At 53.1% G+C, this 18,548-nt stretch overlaps 1 protein-coding gene across 1 annotated transcript; it reads left to right on the forward strand.

Annotated features, from left to right (window-relative positions):
- The first annotated feature begins 6,808 nt into the window (after positions 1-6,808).
- lyplal1 (lysophospholipase like 1) lies at positions 6,809-18,171 on the forward strand. The gene is made up of 5 exons (XM_062466392.1): positions 6,809-6,953; positions 8,024-8,123; positions 8,929-9,098; positions 17,081-17,196; positions 17,809-18,171. Exons 1-5 carry the CDS (start codon positions 6,869-6,871, stop codon positions 18,037-18,039), a joined length of 702 nt encoding a protein of 233 aa, XP_062322376.1. The 5' UTR covers positions 6,809-6,868; the 3' UTR covers positions 18,040-18,171.
- Positions 18,172-18,548: the final 377 nt, after the last annotated feature.

The following is an 18,548-nucleotide window of genomic DNA, read 5'->3' on the forward strand; positions in this document are numbered from 1 at the left end:
TATCCGCAATGTTTTTGGGGCTATCTCGTTGTTTATGATCATTGACACATGCACTTTTGTAAAGCTCTCTCTTGGAAGTCGCTTTGGATAAAAGCGTCTGCTAAATGAATAAATGTAAATTTAACCCTAACCTCTGACCCAGCCCTCGTTGATCCGGGTTGAGGCCTCCTTCACTCTCTGCAGACAGCTTGACTTCGGTAAATACACCAGGGTGTAATTAGTAATTTACTGGTTTACCAATCATATACAGCTTTTTGTATATATTTTTTGGTTTTGTAACAATTTCTATCAGTTATTACATGGTTATTTCCTATTACACCTTCATTACACCTTGATTACACCTCTTTTACCTACCTAGTAGGTTTTGGGGCCCTTATTTGAGTTTGAGCCCCAAACTACAGTGGGAGGGGGGGCACCAACCCCCCCCTTCTGCCCTCTCCCTAACCCCCCCTTCTGCCACCCCCCCATGCCTAAACCTAACTTGGGGTGATTATGGGCCTTAGCCCTAACCTCCCCCGCCCCAAACCATAACCCAGCCCCCCAACCCTACCGCTAACCTAGACCCCAACCCTACCCCTAACCCAGCCCCCAAACCCTACCGCTAACCTAGACCCCAACCCTACCACTAACCTAGACCCCAACCCTACCACTAAGCCAGTCCTAACCCAGCCCTACCACTAATCTAGACCCCAACCTTACCCCTAACCCAGCCCCCAAACCCTACCGCTAACCTAGACCCCAACCCTACCGCTAACCCAGCACCCCAACCCTACCGCTAACCCAGCACCCCAACCCAACCACTAACCTAGACCCCAACTCTATCCCTAACCCAGCCCCCAAACCCTACCGCTAACCCAGCACCCCAACCCAACCACTAACCTAGACCCCAACTCTATCCCTAACCCAGCCCCCCAGCCCTACCGCTAACCCAGCCCTACCACTAACCTAGACCCCAGCCCTATCCCTAACCCAGCCCCCCAACCCTACCGCTAACCCAGCACTACTGCTAACCTAGACCCCAGCCCTATCACTAACCCAGCCCTGACCCAGCCCCCGAGTACAACTACTTACCTCCCCTCCTCACTTTCCAAAAATACAATTGATAGTTGTCAGAGGAGCAACTGTAACTGCTCAGAAAACACTGCTCTCTCCCCTCTCTTTCCTTTTACTACTCTCTCTCTCCCCTCTGTCTCCCCTCTCTCTTTTCCTGCTCTCTCCCTTATCTTCCCTTTTTCTCCCTTCCCCCTCCCCCCTCTCTTCATCCTGTGTAATGGAAACCTGTCAGAAGACCTGGGGGCAACAGAAGCACAGTGTTCTGGCAGACTGGGAGACCTGGGGGGGACAGGGAGAGGACAGGGGGGGGGGGGAAGGGGGAGGACAGGGGGGGCAGGGAGGGGACAGGTGGGGGGACAGGGAAAGGACAGGGGGAAGACAGGGGGAGGGACAAGGGGGGGACAGGGGGAAGGACAGTGGGGGGGGCAGGGGGAAGGACAGGGGAGGGCCTGTTCTGGTCGCCAGGACGATGCAGGGGGGTGACTGTTCTGGTCGCCAGGACGATGCAGGGGGGTGACTGTTCTGGTCGCCAGGACGATGCAGGGGGGTGACTGTTCTGGTCGCCAAGACGATGCAGGGGGGTGACTGTTCTGGTCGCCAAGATGATGCAGGGGGGTGACTGTTCTGGTCGCCAAGACGATGCAGGGGGGTGACTGTTCTGGTCGCCAAGATGATGCAGGGGGGTGACTGTTCTGGTCGCCAAGACGATGCAGGGGGGTGACTGTTCTGGTCGCCAAGATGATGCAGGGGGGTGACTGTTCTGGTCGCCAAGATGATGCAGGGGGGTGACTGTTCTGGTCGCCAAGACGATGCAGGGGGGTGACTGTTCTGGTCGCCAAGATGATGCAGGGGGGTGACTGTTCTGGTCGCCAAGACGATGCAGGGGGGTGACTGTTCTGGTCGCCAAGATGATGCAGGGGGGTGACTGTTCTGGTCGCCAAGACGATGCAGGGGGGTGACTGTTCTGGTCGCCAAGATGATGCAGGGGGGTGACTGAGATCTACTTAAAAACTCCTACAGAAACCTGCTACATACGGAGATCTCATTAACGTCTTTGTAAACCCCACCGTCACTGTAACCTTTGTACTGACATGTATGCTTCTCATTTTCCCAGAGAGAGAGCAGAGAGAGATCGAGAGAATACATCAATCCACATCAAAGTCAACCCTGATAATAAAATCACATCGCCAAAACATTCCTTGGCCCTAACCCACCATGAGCATTCCTGAGACCCCAGCACCTCTTCAGCACTGTAGGTGAATGCAGGGGGTGGAGGGGGTTTAGGGGGTAATGGAGGGGGGGGGGGTACGAGAGGAGGGGTGTGTGTGTGGGGGGCGGGGGGGGGGTACGGGAGGTAGGGGGGTGGAGTTGAATGAGCTGTTTAATGGTTACATTCAACCAGACTGTGGTGATTCTCTCCTCAACACTGTTGGATGCCTGAGATTCCTTACACACACATTCACAGGAAGATGAAAAGACTGACAGCTGGGTGGATGAGTGTTCTGAGGTGAAGAATGGCTGTAAAACAGCTGGGTGGATGAGTGTTCTGAGGTGAAGAATGGCTGTAAAACAGCTGGGTGGATGGTCCATAAGGATTAAACCAGAAGGAGGAACAGAAGTGTTAGGGTTAGTGTTAGTGGGGTGGGGTGGTGCATGGTTGTCTTCTATAGTATGTATCAACATCTCATTTTTCGAGACTGTATCTATGTGTGTGTGTGTGTGTGTGTGTGTGTGTGTGTGTAGATGGGTTTGGCCAGACTACAACGCTGCTCTACATCATCATGGCTAGTGACCTCATGGTCTGTGCTGCTGGTGGAGCAGCCTGCAGCTGAGCTGGTGAAGCAGCCTGGTGGAGCAGCCTGGTGGAGCAGGCTGGTGGAGCAGCAGCCTGGTGGAGCAGGAGCCTGGTGGAGCATCCTGGTGGAGCAGCAGCCTGGTGGAGCAGGAGCCTGGTGGAGCAGCTGCCTGGTGGAGCAGCCTGGTGGAGCAGCATGGTGGAGCAGCAGCCTGGTGGAGCAGCCTGGCGGAGCAGCCTGGTGGAGCAGCCTGGTGGAGCAGCAGCCTGGTGGAGCAGCTGCCTGGTGGAGCAGCCTGGTGGAGCAGGAGCCTGGTGGAGCAGGAGCCTGGTGGAGCAGCAGCCTGGTGGAGCAGCTGCCTGGTGGAGCAGCCTGGTGGAGCAGCCTGGTGGAGCAGGAGCCTGGTGGAGCAGCCTGGTGGAGCAGGAGCCTGGTGGAGCAGCCTGGTGGAGCAGCCTGGTGGAGCAGGAGCCTGGTGGAGCAGCCTGGTGGAGCAGCAGCCTGGTGGAGCAGGAGCCTGGTGGAGCAGCAGCCTGGTGGAGCAGCCTGGTGGAGCAGCAGCCTGGTGGAGCAGCCTGGTGGAGCAGCCTGGTGGAGCAGCCTGGTGGAGCAGGAGCCTGGTGGAGCAGCCTGGTGGAGCAGCCTGGTGGAGCAGCAGCCTGGTGGAGCAGCCTGGTGGAGCAGCCTGGCGGAGCAGCCGCCTGGTGGAGCAGCAGCCTGGTGGAGCAGCCTGGCGGAGCAGCCGCCTGGTGGAGCAGCAGCCTGGTGGAGCAGGAGCCTGGTGGAGCAGCAGCCTGGTGGAGCAGCCTGGTGGAGCAGCAGCCTGGTGGAGCAGCCTGGTGGAGCAGCCTGGTGGAGCAGGAGCCTGGTGGAGCAGCCTGGTGGAGCAGCAGCCTGGTGGAACAGCCTGGTGGAGCAGCAGCCTGGTGGAGCAGCCTGGCGGAGCAGCAGCCTGGTGGAGAAGCCTGGTGGAGAAGCCTGGTGGAGCAGCAGCCTGGTGGAACAGCCTGGTGGAGCAGCCTGGTGGAGCAGCAGCCTGGTGGAGCAGCCTGGCGGAGCAGCCGCCTGGTGGAGCAGCAGGCTGGTGGAGCAGCCTGGTGGAGCAGCAGCCTGGTGGAGCAGCCTGGCGGAGCAGCAGCCTGGCGGAGCAGCAGCCTGGTGGAGCAGCAGGCTGGTGGAGCAGCCTGGTGGAGCAGCAGCCTGGTGGAGAAGCCTGGTGGAGCAGGCTGGTGGAGCAGCCTGGTGGAGCAGCAGCCTGGTGGAGCAGCAGCCTGGTGGAGCAGGAGCCTGGTGGAGCAGCCTGGCGGAGCAGCAGCCTGGTGGAGCAGCCAGGTGGAGCAGCCTGGTGGAGCAGGAGCCTGGTGGAGCAGCCTGGTGGAGCAGCCAGGTGGAGCAGCCTGGTGGAGCAGGAGCCTGGTGGAGCAGCCTGGTGGAGCAGCCAGGTGGAGCAGGAGCCTGGTGGAGCAGCCTGGTGGAGCAGCCAGGTGGAGCAGCCTGGTGGAGCAGCCAGGTGGAGCAGCCTGGTGGAGCAGGAGCCTGGTGGAGCAGCCTGGTGGAGCAGCCTGGTGGAGCAGGAGCCTGGTGGAGCAGCCTGGTGGAGCAGCCAGGTGGAGCAGCCTGGTGGAGCAGCCAGGTGGAGCAGCCTGGTGGAGCAGCAGCCTGGTGGAGCAGCAGGCTGGTGGAGCAGCAGGCTGGTGGAGCAGCCTGGTGGAGCAGCAGCCTGGTGGAGAAGCCTGGTGGAGAAGCCTGGTGGAGCAGCAGCCTGGTGGAGCAGCCTGGTGGAGAAGCAGCCTTGTGGAGAAGCCTGGTGGAGCAGCAGCCTGGTGGAGCAGCAGCCTGGTGGAGCAGCAGCCTGGTGGAGCAGCCTGGCGGAGCAGCAGCCTGGTGTAGCAGCCTGGTGGAGCAGCCTGGTGGAGCAGCAGCCTGGTGGAGAAGCAGCCTTGTGGAGAAGCCTGGTGGAGCAGCAGCCTGGTGGAGCAGCAGCCTGGTGGAGCAGCCTGGCGGAGCAGCAGCCTGGTGGAGAAGCCTGGTGGAGAAGCCTGGTGGAGCAGCAGCCTGGTGGAGCAGCCAGGTGGAGCAGCCTGGTGTAGCAGCCTGGTGGAGCAGCCTGGTGGAGCAGCAGCCTGGTGGAGCAGCCTGGCGGAGCAGCAGACTGGTGGAGAAGCCTGGTGGAGCAGCCTGGTGGAGCAGCCTGGTGGAGCAGCAGCCTGGTGGAGCAGCCTGGTGGAGCATCCTGGTGTAGCAGCCTGGTGGAGCAGCCTGGTGGAGCAGCAGCCTGGTGGAGCAGCAGCCTTGTGGAGAAGCCTGGTGGAGCAGCCTGGTGGAGCAGCCTGGTGGAGCAGCCTGGTGGAGCAGCCTGGTGGAGCAGCAGCCTGGTGGAGCAGCAGGCTGGTGGAGCAGCCTGGTGGAACAGCAGGCTGGTGGAGCAGCCGCCTGGTGGAGCAGCCTGGTGGAGAAGCCTGGTGGAGCAGACTGGTGGAACAGCAGCCTGGTGGAGCAGCCTGGTGGATCAGCAGCCTGGTGGAGCAGCCTGGTGGAGCAGCCTGGTGGAGCAGCCGCCTGCTGCACCAGCCTGCTGCTGCAGCCTGGTGGAGCAGCAGCCTGGTGGAGCAGCCTGGTGGAGCAGCCGCCTGGTGGAGCAGCCGCCTGGTGGAGCAGCAGCCTGGTGGAACAGCAGCCTGGTGGAGCAGCAGCCTGGTGGAGCAGCAGCCTGGTGGAACAGCAGCCTGGTGGAGCAGCCGCCTGGTGGAGCAGCAGCCTGGTGGAACAGCAGCCTGGTGGAGCAGCAGCCTGGTGGAGCAGCAGCCTGGTGGAGCAACAGGCTGGTGCAGCAGCAGGCTGGTGGAGCAGCAGGCTGGTGCAGCAGCAGGCTGGTGCAGCAGCAGGCTGGTGCAGCAGCAGCCTGGTGGAGCAGCAGCCTGGTGGAGCAGCTTGAAGCTGAGCATGTCTTCACAGCCTCTCTCCTGGCAGGAACAGCACTAGACACTACCACACCTGATGTCAACAGCATGTTGGCTGCTGAAAATATATAAGCACAAAAACAAAAGTGAGAGACTTGTTAACTCTACTGAGGACTGATGTGTTTCCCCATGCAGGCTGGATGACTGGAGGGAACACACATCAACACACACAGTCATGAACACCAACCTGAACAAAGCCCATCCCTACACAGGGAGAGTGGTCTTTATGTTTCAAGTGTTTATGTGGATGCTGCAACTCAAAACTTGGGTCTGTATTTATTTGAGTTGAGCATGCTATTTTCTTAATTTTTCTTTTAAAATATGTATTCTAACTGCAAACCACATAATATGCCATGTGTGAGTAGAAGAGAATGTTTTCTCACTGCTTTGAAGGGCCTGGCACCAAAGTTGGTCCGATGTGGAATCTGCTGGCCAGAACAACCCACACCAACTGCAGCAGTGAACTGCCTGTCTGCTGCACTTTCAGGGCTCGAGGCAGGGACAGAGTATGTGTGGTCTTAGAAGTGCAAGTCAAGTGAAAATGACCAGAATCTGAATAAAAGATGGCTGTGTTTATAAAAGATAAGACTGTAGAATGTGTTTATGGAGAAAAGACTGTAGAATGTGTTTAAATGTATTTGCTGATCCAGTCATTCCAACAGATCCCAGCACAGAGGATGAGGTGCAGGGATCTACACCACACACTACTTTATCACAAATGGCTTCGAAACATAATTTGTCAGAGAAAAGTTAGGGAAGTGTGAAAAAAAGGGTTTAGTATTTTACACGTAAGGTGAAAATCTAAATCATTATAATTCCCCCCCAAATTATGGTATAAATTCAAACGTATTAGTTACAACGCAGTCGAAACCAGATGAGTAGCTCTACTGGAAGAGTAAATTCATTGATCGTGTCATCATCGACTTAGAATACGGCTCTGAAACTATATATGCGTCCATGTTATAGTCCTGTAGGAGTCTGCGAAAAGAGTCATCCAATGACAACGACTGGTTGTCGTCCGTCTCTCGCGTCACCGGTGCCGTAAAGCAGGAGTGAAACATGTCTTCCGTGCACAAGTTGCAGAAGTGCGCTGTCTCTCCAACTGGAAAACATTCGGCATCAATAATGTTTCTACACGGCTCAGGTGGTTACATTTTGAAATAATAATACACATGGTTGCGGCTGATTCTGTCCAGTGTAAACAGGGTGAAGAAATCGCACGGCAGGAGCTGTGTGACTGACAGCCCGGCACAGGCAGCAGCTCTGGATAACAGAAGGCTAGTTTACGAGACTGGAGCATAAGCGTTTGACAACCATAGTTTACAGGGCACCCGTTAGGGTTAGCTTACCAGATAGCAGTTTCCAATGAGATGTTAAAGCATTATTTTTACGTTGCTGCAGTCAATTTAGACAACGTACCTAAACACCTTGGAACAGATGGGACAAGCTGACCAAACTGATTTCAAGCATCAACAACATAGTCATCAAGAGTCACATGAAGTGAGTGAAAAGAGACAGACATGTAAACGTTGCCAGTGTTGCCTAAAAAATCTTTCCAGAAGTGGCTTTTCGGGGTTGCCAGGTCCAAGAGACATTTCCAGCCCAATGGTAGCTCAAAACCCTCAAGGAATGAAACATTCTGGATTCCCATAAAATGCCTTAAAAGAAATGTTTACCTGCTTAGGGTTAGCCTAACCCTAACCTGCTTTAGATTTATTTATTGTTTCAGCATTGAATGTATTTATTGTTTAATCTTTCGATGTATTTATTGTTTCATATTTAGATTTATTTATTGTTTCAGGCTAAAATTTAGTAGACTTTAATATTTTTATGTATTTTAATAACGGCCCAATTGTGCGAAAAATTGCATATAGGCCTGTTTAGTCAACATTTAGATCTGTAGATGTACCCAGTACAATTACATATCTAACAGCCTACTTCTATAAACATTGGGAATGCTAAAACACTAAGAAAGACAAATGTGATGTAATTCACAAATCAGTGAAAGGTTATTTTGCTGCGGCTCAACAACAGAAACGGAGATTGCCAAAGTTGTGGAAAATTAGGTAAATCCAGCAACAAAGTCGCTAAACGGCAACACTGGTGGCCAGAGAGTCGGGTGTCTTGCCTAGCTCCAAGCTGCTGTACGCTGGGCAGTAGAACCATGTAAGTAATCATACTTGTGATGGTGTGTCTTGGCTGGTTGGTTTCTAGGAGACACAGGGCTGGGGCTGAGAGACTGGGTAAGGGGTGTGTCCACACCAGACTTCACCTTCCCTCACATCAAAGTCATCTACCCCACAGCCCCCGCCAGGTACACACACCTACACACTCTCACACACGCAGCGACACAAACACACACAGCGACACAAGCTAACTCACACTCACTGTTACACAAGCTAACACACACCCTCACACATACACACACAGTTACACAAGCTAACACACAGTTACACACCCACACAGTTACACAAGCTAACACACACCCTCACACACAGTTACACACCCACAGTTACACAAGCTAACACACAGTTACACACCCACACAGTTACACAAGCTAACACACACCCTCACACACAGTTACACACCCACAGTTACACAAGCTAACACACAGTTACACACCCACACAGTTACACAAGCTAACACACACCCTCACACACAGTTACACACCCACAGTTACACAAGCTAACACTCACACAGTTACACACACACACTCACTGTTACCCACACACTCAGTTACACAAGCTAACACACACCCTCACACACACAAAGTTACAAAAGCTAACACACACACACACAGTTACATAAGCTAACACACACCCACATACAGTTACACAAGCTAACACACACACAGTTACACAAGCTAACACACACCCTCACACACACAGTTTCATAAATTCTCAGACTTCTCTCAACTCAAACTACCACACATTTAGCTCTTTGAACGACATCCTCTAGACTCCCCAAAGATATAACAAAATGGATTGTTATTTATTTTTGAACTTTACCCCCCCCTCCCCCCCTGTCCCCCTCCCCTCCTGTCCCCCTCCCCTCCTGTCCCCCTCCTCCCCTGTCCCCCTCCCCTCCTGTCCCCCTCCTCCCCTGTCCCCCTCCCCCAGACCCTACACACCCATGCGTGGGGCCTTGTCGCACGTGTGGTTCGACCGGCACCAGATCTCCCCAGAGTGTCCGGAGCACCTGGAGTCTGTGGAAGCTGCGAGCGCCTCCCTGTCTGCCGTCATCCAGGACGAGGTCCGGGCAGGGGTGCCCCGGCAGCGCATGATCATTGGTAGGCAGTCTGGTGTGGTGACCCTAGCATGATCATTGGTAGGCAGTCTGGTGTGGTGACCCTAGCATGATCATTGGTAGGCAGTCTGGTGTGGTGACCCTAGCATGATCATTGGTAGGCAGTCGGGTGTGGTGACCCTAGCATGATCATTGGTAGGCAGTCTGGTGTGGTGACCCTAGCATGATCATTGGTAGGCAGTCTGGTGTGGTGACCCTAGCATGATCATTGGTAGGCAGTCTGGTGTGGTGACCCTAGCATGATCATTGGTAGGCAGTCTGGTGTGGTGACCCTAGCATGATCATTGGTAGGCAGTCTGGTGTGGTGACCCTAGCATGATCATTGGTAGGCAGTCTGGTGTGGTGACCCTAGCATGATCATTGGTAGGCAGTCTGGTGTGGTGACCCTAGCATGATCATTGGTAGGCAGTCTGGTGTGGTGACCCTAGCATGATCATTGGTAGGCAGTCTGGTGTGGTGACCCTAGCATGATCATTGGTAGGCAGTCTGGTGTGGTGACCCTAGCATGATCATTGGTAGGCTGTCGGGTGGGGGGGCGGGGGGTCGTGGCCTTGGACAACACAGCATTTTACCCGTGCTTCGCAACTTTACAACTGGCTCTGGAACCAATCGTCACTTCTAATGGCTAAACCTCACAGCCAATCAGGGGCAGAGTGGGGAGAAGTGTTATACATTGATCTAGCCTCTTAATTTTGCTCTCAAAGTACACTAGATTGATGGGTTTAACTTTAAAATTTAAAACATTTTCTTTTGGGGCAGCATGCCCCCGGCCCCCCCTAGAGGATTGGGGCCGTATCATTCTCACCTTTTTTACCCCTCACCTGTTTGCATGCCTGTTTAAAACAAAAAAATGTCTTCTATAGTGTTGGGTTAGTGCTGGGGGTGGTGACAGGAGAGGGTGAACTCTGGTGACGTAGTGTTGGGTTAGTGCTGGGGGTGGTGACAGGAGAGGGTGAGCTCTGGTGACGTAGTGTTGGGTTAGTGCTGGGGGTGGTGACAGGACAGGGGGAACTCTGGTGACGTAGTGCTGGGTTAGTGTTGGGGTGGTGACAGGAGAGGGTGAACTCTGGTGACTTAGTGCTGGGGGTGGTGACAGGAGAGGGTGAACTCTGGTGACGTAGTGTTGGGTTAGTGCTGGGGGTGGTGACAGGACAGGGGGAACTCTGGTGACGTAGTGCTGGGTTAGTGTTGGGGTGGTGACAGGAGAGGGTGAACTCTGGTGACTTAGTGCTGGGGGTGGTGACAGGAGAGGGTGAACTCTGGTGACGTAGTGTTGGGTTAGTGGTGGCGGTGGTGACAGGAGAGGGTGAACTCTGGTGACGTAGTGTTGGGTTAGTGGTGGCGGTGGTGACAGGAGAGGGTGAACTCTGGTGACGTAGTGTTGGGTTAGTGCTGGGGTGGTGACAGGAGAGGGTGAACTCTGGTGACGTAGTGTTGGGTTAGTGTTGGGGTGGTGACAGGACAGGGTGAACTCTGGTGACGTAGTGTTGGGTTAGTGTTAGGGTGGTGACAGGAGAGGGTGAACTCTGGTGACGTAGTGTTGGGTTAGTGCTGGGGGTGTTGACAGGACAGGGTGAACTCTGGTGACGTAGTGCTGGGTTAGTGGTGGGGGTGGTGACAGGAGAGGGTGAACTCTGGTGACGTAGTGTTGGGTTAGTGCTGGGGGTGGTGACAGGAGAGGGTGAACTCTGGTGACGTAGTGTTGGGTTAGTGTTGGGGTGGTGACAGGAGAGGGTGAACTCTGGTGACGTAGTGTTGGGTTAGTGCTGGGGGTGGTGACAGGAGAGGGTGAGCTCTGGTGACGTAGTGTTGGGTTAGTGCTGGGGGTGGTGACAGGACAGGGGGAACTCTGGTGACGTAGTGCTGGGTTAGTGTTGGGGTGGTGACAGGAGAGGGTGAACTCTGGTGACTTAGTGCTGGGGGTGGTGACAGGAGAGGGTGAACTCTGGTGACGTAGTGTTGGGTTAGTGCTGGGGGTGGTGACAGGACAGGGGGAACTCTGGTGACGTAGTGCTGGGTTAGTGTTGGGGTGGTGACAGGAGAGGGTGAACTCTGGTGACTTAGTGCTGGGGGTGGTGACAGGAGAGGGTGAACTCTGGTGACGTAGTGTTGGGTTAGTGGTGGCGGTGGTGACAGGAGAGGGTGAACTCTGGTGACGTAGTGTTGGGTTAGTGGTGGCGGTGGTGACAGGAGAGGGTGAACTCTGGTGACGTAGTGTTGGGTTAGTGCTGGGGTGGTGACAGGAGAGGGTGAACTCTGGTGACGTAGTGTTGGGTTAGTGTTGGGGTGGTGACAGGACAGGGTGAACTCTGGTGACGTAGTGTTGGGTTAGTGTTAGGGTGGTGACAGGAGAGGGTGAACTCTGGTGACGTAGTGTTGGGTTAGTGCTGGGGGTGTTGACAGGACAGGGTGAACTCTGGTGACGTAGTGCTGGGTTAGTGGTGGGGGTGGTGACAGGAGAGGGTGAACTCTGGTGACGTAGTGTTGGGTTAGTGCTGGGGGTGGTGACAGGAGAGGGTGAACTCTGGTGACGTAGTGTTGGGTTAGTGTTGGGGTGGTGACAGGAGAGGGTGAACTCTGGTGACGTAGTGTTGGGTTAGTGCTGGGGGTGGTGACAGGAGAGGGTGAGCTCTGGTGACGTAGTGTTGGGTTAGTGGTGGCGGTGGTGACAGGAGAGGGTGAACTCTGGTGACGTAGTGTTGGGTTAGTGCTGGGGTGGTGACAGGAGAGGGTGAACTCTGGTGACGTAGTGTTGGGTTAGTGTTGGGGTGGTGACAGGACAGGGTGAACTCTGGTGACGTAGTGTTGGGTTAGTGTTAGGGTGGTGACAGGAGAGGGTGAACTCTGGTGACGTAGTGTTGGGTTAGTGCTGGGGGTGTTGACAGGACAGGGTGAACTCTGGTGACGTAGTGCTGGGTTAGTGGTGGGGGTGGTGACAGGAGAGGGTGAACTCTGGTGACGTAGTGTTGGGTTAGTGCTGGGGGTGGTGACAGGAGAGGGTGAACTCTGGTGACGTAGTGTTGGGTTAGTGTTGGGGTGGTGACAGGAGAGGGTAAACTCTGGTGACGTAGTGTTGGGGTGGTGACAGGAGAGGGTGAACTCTGGTGACGTAGTGTTGGGTTAGTGTTGGGGTGGTGACAGGAGAGGGTGAACTCTGGTGACGTAGTGTTGGGTTAGTGTTGGGGTGGTGACAGGAGAGGGTGAACTCTGGTGACGTAGTGTTGGGTTAGTGTTGGGGTGGTGACAGTACAGGGTGAACTCTGGTGACTTAGTGTTGGGGGTGGTGACAGGAGAGGGTGAACTCTGGTGACGTAGTGTTGGGTTAGTGCTGGGTTAGTGTTGGGGGTGTTGACAGGAGAGGGGGGGGGGCACAAGCTGGCCCCTGCTAAGATGGAGCTGCCCCAGGACGGACCCTCTCTCCTTACTCTCTTTCTACCCTCTCTACTCTCTCTCCCACTACCATCCTCCTCTCTCTACTCTCTCTACTCTCTCTCTCCCACTACCATCCTCCTCTCTCTACTCTCTCTCTCCCACTACCATCCTCCTCTCTCTACTCTCTCCTCTACTCTCTCTCCCACTACCATCCTCCTCTCTCTACTCTCTCCTCTACTCTCTCTCCCACTACCATCCTCCTCTCTCTACTCTCTCTACTCTCTCTCTCCCACTACCATCCTCCTCTCTCTACTCTCTCTACTCTCTCTCTCCCACTACCATCCTCCTCTCTCTACTCTCTCCTCTACTCTCTCTCCCACTACCATCCTCCTCTCTCTACTCTATCCTCTACTCTCTCTCCCACTACCATTCTCCTCTACCCTCTCTCTACTCTCTCTCCCACTACCATCCTCCTCTCTCTACCCTCTCTTTACACACTCTCCCACTACCGTCCTCCTCTCTCTACCCTCTCTCTACTCTCTCTCTCCCACTACCATCCTCCTCTACTCTCTCTCTCCTCTACTCTCTCTACTCAGTTCAGTTCAGAATGCTTTATTGGCATGACAGTTCGGGTTGAGCAGTATTGCCAAAGCAGTCCATATTGAATGGACATTTTAACATATATATCATAACATTTTACAAGGAGTCTAACAATAATAATATGGCAAAATAACAGTAACATAGTAAGTTGGGGACTGTATAAAACTAACAGATAAATGCATGTTACAGTAAGATATAGAAATGTTTTAAGTCATACAAGGTTGATTCACTGTCCCTCAGGTTGTGACACTTAGATACATATCTAGCGGCAAGGCTTGCAGTAGGCCCATCGCCCAGAGATATCCTTAATTTCTCATTTATGTCAAGTTCTGTTTAGTTTTCAATTAACTGGTAAAGTTTTTCCAGATATTGATCTCTTATACTTTCATACTTGTAACATTTAAGTAGGAAATGTTTTTCTGTTTCAATTTCCCCTGATGTACAGTGCCCACAGATTCTGTACTCTTTAGGTAACCATGTTTTTTGATGTCTTCCTTTTTCGATTGCAAGGGTGTGGTCACTCATTCTGTATTTTGTGAGCAGCTGTCTTTGCTTTATGTCCTTGACAATATGTAGATATTCAGCCATTTCATATTTTCTGTTTAGGCCCCGATAGCAGTCTAATTTGTTTTGTGTCTTGGTTTCTTTTTCCCAGTGTTCTAGGTAGAGTTTTTGTTTACTGTTGTGATTAGTTTTATTCTGTTTGGTTTGAGTAAAGGGGAAGGAGATGTGCCGGGCGGTACCTGGTTTGTTAGTCTCATAACCAGCTGGCACAGGGGGCTCCTCTCAGGGTTACCTTCATGGACTGCAAGGGCTTTAGAGTGGAGGGTTTTCTCAGGAATGGATTTTAAATGGGTGTAAAATTGTAATGATCTTTTCTGGATTTCTAATGTTAGTGGGAATCGGCCTAATTCTGCACGACATGCGTTTGTGGGGTTTTTTCTTTGAATATTTAATATATTTCAACAGAAGTCAGCATGTAGAGTCTCTATTGGGTGTTTTTCCCAATTGTTGAAATCTACTCTCTCTCTCCCACTACCATCCTCCTCTCTACTCTCTCTCCTACTACCATCCTCCTCTCTAATCTCTCTCCTGTATGTACTCTCTCTCTCCTACTACCATCCTCCTCTCTACTCCCTCTCCTACTACCATCCTCCTCTCTCTACTCTCTCTCCTACTACCATCCTCCTCTCTACTCTCTCTCCTACTACCATTCTCCTCTCTACTCTCTCCCACTACCATCCTCCTCTCTCTACTCTCTCCCACTACCATCCTCCTCTCTACTCTCTCTCTCCCACTACCATCCTCCTCTCTACTCTCTCTCTCCCACTACCATCCTCCTCTCTAATCTCTCTCTCCTGTATGTACTCTCTCCTATTACCATCCTATCCTCTCTCTCCCACTACCATCCTCCTCTCTAATCTCTCTCCTGTATGTACTCTCTCTCTCCCACTACCATCCTCCTCTCTACTCTCTCTCTCCCACTACCATCCTCCTCTCTACTCTCTCTCTCCCACTACCATCCTCTACTCTCTCTCTCCCACTACCATCCTCCTCTCTACTCTCTCTCTCCCACTACCATCCTCCTCTCTACTCTCTCTCCTACTACCATCCTCCTCTCTACTCTCTCTCCTACTACCATCCTCCTCTCTACTCTCTCTCCCACTACCATCCTCCTCTCTACTCTCTCCTACTACCATCCTCCTCTCTACTCTCTCTCTCCTACTACCATCCTCCTCTCTACTCTCTCCTACTACCATCCTCCTCTCTCTACTCTCTCTCTCCCACTACCATCCTCCTCTCTACTCTCTCTCTCCCACTACCATCCTCCCCTCTACTCTCTCTCTCCTACTACCATCCTCCTCTCTCTACTCTCTCCCACTACCATCCTCCTCTCTACTCTCTCTCTCCTGTATGTACTCTCTCTCTCCCACTACCATCCTCCTCTCTACTCTCTCTCTCCTACTACCATCCTCCTCTCTAATCTCTCTCCTGTATGTACTCTCTCTCTCCTACTACCATCCTCCTCTCTACTCTCTCTCTCCTACTACCATCCTCCTCTCTACTCTCTCTCTCCTACTACCATCCTCCTCTCTACTCTCTCTCTCCCACTACCATCCTCCTCTCTACTCTCTCTCTCCCACTGCCATCCTCCTCTCTACTCTCTCTCTCCTACTACCATCCTCCTCTCTACTCTCTCTCCTACTACCATCCTCCTCTCTACTCTCTCTCCTACTACCATCCTCCTCTCTACTCTCTCTCTCCTACTACCATCCTCCTCTCTACTCTCTCTCTCCCACTACCATCCTCCTCTCTACTCTCTCTCCTACTACCATCCTCCTCTCTACTCTCTCTCTCCCACTACCATCCTCCTCTCTACTCTCTCTCTCCTACTACCATCCTCCTCTCTACTCTCTCTCTCCTACTACCATCCTCCTCTCTACTCTCTCTCCCACTACCATCCTCCTCTCTACTCTCTCTCTCCTACTACCATCATCCTCTCTACTCTCTCTCTCCCACTACCATCCTCCTCTCTACTCTCTCTCTCCTACTACCATCCTCCTCTCTACTCTCTCTCTCCCACTACCATCCTCCTCTCTACTCTCTCTCTCCCACTACCATCCTCCTCTCTACTCTCTCTCTCCCACTACCATCCTCCTCTCTAATCTCTCTCCTGTATGTACTCTCTCCTATTACCATCCTATCCTCTCTCTCCTACTACCATCCTCCTCTCTCTACCCTCTTTACTCTCTCTACTCTCTCTCCCTCTCTCTGGCTTCACCTGTGTTTAATTTTCCCTTCAAGGTTATTTTTCCTGTTCTCATGCTCCCTCCCTCACAACACTCACAAACACACACACCTCATCTTCGCTGTGGTCATCTTGACCCTCCTGTCAGAGTATGAAAGGAAGAATGTAGGTTTCCATTTCCTTTCATGTGCTGCCAAAAAAGAATGGGAGGGAGGGATTCTCAAGTTTCATAAAGGTTTTTTACTCAACTATTGTGGTGATCAAGTTCGCATCTAGATAAGAATGAACCAAACCCACTGGGACCTGGAGCTGAAAACATGATGGCTTACCAAGGTCGCCGTCACCGGAGGTCTGCTGTGGATGTCTCTGACAGAACGAGGGATGGAAAAGAGTTAACCTACAGGTCCTGAAATATATAAATATACAGAAATAGTTGCGGAAAAAAAGAAGGTAGGAGAGGTTTGTGAGAGAGTGTGGAAGGATAGAAAGCCCCCAAACTCGACTCCAGAGAAAGTGATTCAGAAAACACATGCTGCTGGAAGACTGCTGAAATATTATCTTCCTAAATCATAACATTTTGTCATTAACTATAAATACTCATTGGAGTCAGTTGGCCTGCCGGCGAGAGGCAGAGCTTTGTGGCCAGACTGCTTCCAGGACTGACGGACTGACAAGCACCAGAACTTTCCATGGAAAAGCTTTTCAAGAGGCGGCCCTGTGGGTCTGTGTGTTGACGCGCTTCAGTCAGAGGAGGAATCACACACACTCACGTATACATACACACATATGCATACACATGCATGCACTCACACAAACGCAAACAGACACACACACACACGTACAATGCATACACACATCCATACTGTTCTTTGGTAGTGTTAGCGGCTGCTGGTCCTGGGGTGGTTGAGTTTACTCTGCGCTACACCATAATTCACCTGACATACAGATACTTATATGCTGTCGAATTCCTTCAACATTCTAGATCTCCTTAATGGATCAAATGTGATTTAACACTATTATTTGACCTTGGATGGTACAAACTAAAACATTGAATGAAAATCCTGATTTCTACGTTGAATAATGTACACAACCAAGCGTGCTTTACCAAACTTCTTTATCATCCAAAGCTGCGACTGTGGCGGGGTTTTGAACCCATGACCTCTTGCTCTGCTGTCAGTTGCTCCACCCCTGAGATCCACCAGACAGGGAGAGCTCCTGTCAGCTGAGCTGTCCTGTGACCTCAGGAGGGTTCTCCATGGGCGGGGCCATGGCCCTCCACCTGGCCTGTCGCCACCACCCTGACGTAGCGGGCGTCTTTGCGCTCTCCAGCTTCCTCAACAAGGACTCTGTTGTATACCAGGTGAGGGCTGGATGTGATGCTGTGTACCAGTGGATGCAGGTGAGAGTAGGTGAGACCAGGTGAGACCAAGTGATGCAGTTTAGACCAGGTTATACAGGTGAGACCAAGTGATGTATGTGAGACCAGGTGATGCAGATGAGACCAGGTGATACAGATGAGACCAGGTGATGCAGGTGAGACCAGGTGATGCAGGTGAGACCAGGTGATGCAGGTGAGACCAGGTGATGTAGGTGAGACCAGGTGATACGGGTGATGTAGTTCAGACCAGGTGATGTAGGTGAGACCAGGTGATGTAGGTGAGACCAGGTGATGTAGGTGAGACCAAGTGATGCAGATGAGACCAGGTGATGTAGGTGAGACCAGGTGATGTAGGTGAGACCAGGTGATGCAGTTGAGACCAGGTGATGTAGGTGAGACCAGGTGATGCAGATGAGACCAGGTGATGCAGATGAGACCAGGTGATGCAGATGAGACCAGGTGAGACCAGGTGATACAGGTGAGACCAGGTGATGTAGATGAGACCAGGTGATGTAGGTGAGACCAGGTGATACAGGTGAGACCAGGTGATGTAGGTGAGACCAGATGAGGGTGTCTGAGTGTGCTGTGTTGCAGGCGGTGCAGGAGCGTGCTGGGGTGGGCAGGTGTGTACCAGAGCTGCTCCAGTGCCACGGCTCAGCTGACCAGCTGGTCCTGCCCCGCTGGGGGGAGGACACATCCAGGCTGCTGCAGCGGGCTGGCCTCCCTTCCTCCTTCCACTCCTTTCCCGGCCTCCACCACCAGCTGGCCCCTGCTGAGATGGAGCTGCTGCGCTCCTGGGTCCTCTCCAAGCTGCCCCAGGACTGACCCTGCCTCCACCGACTGCCCACCAGCCCAGGAAACAGGCATTCCTTTCCAAACACACCAGACACCACACAGCCCTCCCAGACTGGAACTGCTTGTGCTGATAAACCGTCAATAAACCTGAGTTGTGTCAGATCCATGGGTCATGATGTGATGTGCTTACTCATGCTGCTGTTGTGCGGTTGCCTTGGAAATGCCCCATGTGACTGCAGAGAGCGCCCCCCTTCCAAACCCTGCCCTGTGAGGGTTGTACACTTGTGATTGGTCAGGTTCTGGCTCCTCCCCCTCTGGTCTCTGGAGAAAGCAGGAAGTGTTTGGCCCAACCTCATAGGCTGATGTGGGGACTTAGTTACATTTCCCCCCTCTCCATCTCTCCTCGCCCACCCCCCCCCCCTCTCTTTTCATACTACATTATCGTTTCTGCAGGAAATGTGTTAAACATGTGGCGGGTGTGAGGGGTTGGGAGCAGGTGCACTAAGAATGAAGGGGTGGATCAGCCAATCACAGCCAGA

This window comes from Osmerus eperlanus, chromosome 7 (genome assembly GCF_963692335.1).
Source record: "Osmerus eperlanus chromosome 7, fOsmEpe2.1, whole genome shotgun sequence".
NCBI classification, from domain to species: Eukaryota; Metazoa; Chordata; class Actinopteri; order Osmeriformes; family Osmeridae; genus Osmerus; species Osmerus eperlanus.